Here is a 1301-nt window from a genome sequence, read left to right as displayed (position 1 = left end):
CCGGGGGCTGGTGGGGCCACGGCTGAATCCTGCTTGGTGCACAGGCTTGCTCCCCCATTGAAATTGCCCTTGCAAGGACCCCTGTCTCTCCACTTAGGTTTGGGGGTCCTGGCTGACCATGAGGTTCACTGCCCTGAGGACATAAAGCTGGGTCACTCGTGGTTGCTTGGTGGTCACTGGACCTCAGCAGCTAGGAACCTGGGTCATAGAGCAGAAGAAGGGGTGGGGTCTGTACTAACCCCTAGCCCTGGGTTAGGCTGAGCATCAGTCGCCTGGGGTGCAATGGAGACATTGTTCCTGTCCTTTCTCCACTCTACCCATGGGGTGTCCTGCACCAGCCCAGCCTGGCAAGGCTGGCAGGGAGGAATGAATTGGGTGTTTTGCTGGAAAAAGAGCTGGAAAAAAGCTCTGTCTCACAGAAAATCTTATTTTGAGAGGGAATTGGGATGCACTAAAGCTGCCTGTACTTGCTTTCTTGCTTTCATGCAGCCAACAGGACCCATCCCACCATTGGCTCTGAACAACCAAGCAGCTTGCTGGTGCCGTGCCTCAGTTTTCCTGTGCACTGCTCACAGGATTGTGCCAATCAGTAGCAGGAACAAGTGGTGGAGATGAATCATCTTTATTCTCATCTCTCTGCAGGGCCTCCCTCCACAGCTACCCATCAGAGGGCAGCCCCCATGGCACAGTCACACCTCCCCACACCTTGGCCGAGCCTGTCTACCGGTCACCTGTCAGCTCACAGATGCCTTCTGCTCACAGCAGCTACCAAAACTCGTCTCCATCCTCCTTTGCAATGGTCCAAGGTGGGGTCCTGGGCTCAGCTTACTCCAGCCCTGACTACCCTGATGGCCAGACTGGCCTCCAGCTGGACCCCCAAGCTCGGCCACAGCCGCAGGTCAGTGTGGTGGGGGTCCACGTCCTGCCGGGAAGCCCACGCACCCTGCACCGGACAGTGGCTACCAACACGCCGACGCCACCCAGTCCCGGCTTTGGGCGAAGAGCTGTCAACCCCAGCATAAGTGGCACTCCTGGCAGCCCTGGGCTGGGCAGACATGCTGTGGCAGCCCATGGCAATGTGGTGGCCCCACCAGGGAGCCCCAGCCTGGCCAGGCATCAAACAGCAGTGGCTGTCCCCCCTGGCAGCCCCCTGTATGGCTACCCCAGCCCGGATGAGAGACGCCCGACGCTGTCTCGACAGAGCAGCTCCTCTGGCTACCAGCCTCCCTCCACACCATCCTTCCCCGTCTCACCAGCATACTACCCCGGCACCAGCACACCGCACTCCTCCTCCCCAGACT

The 1301-nt window shown here is 59.5% G+C and overlaps 1 protein-coding gene across 1 annotated transcript in view; it reads left to right on the top strand.

Annotated features, from left to right (window-relative positions):
- LOC104490130 (tensin-like) overlaps positions 1–1301 on the top strand; it is a gene marked incomplete at its 5' end in the record, with an annotated part of 7946 nt that overhangs the window by 314 nt on the left and 6331 nt on the right. Inside the window, one exon of the mRNA XM_010132378.1 lies at positions 643–1298. Coding sequence (XP_010130680.1) covers positions 643–1298 — 656 coding nt within the window. The remainder of the gene's footprint in view (positions 1–642; positions 1299–1301) is intronic.

The sequence above is a fragment of the Buceros rhinoceros genome, unplaced genomic scaffold (genome assembly GCF_000710305.1).
Source record: "Buceros rhinoceros silvestris isolate BGI_N320 unplaced genomic scaffold, ASM71030v1 scaffold6973, whole genome shotgun sequence".
In the NCBI taxonomy this organism is placed as follows: Eukaryota; Metazoa; Chordata; class Aves; order Bucerotiformes; family Bucerotidae; genus Buceros; species Buceros rhinoceros.
Note: the sequence above shows the minus strand (reverse complement) of the source record. Positions and strands in the feature narration are given on the sequence as shown.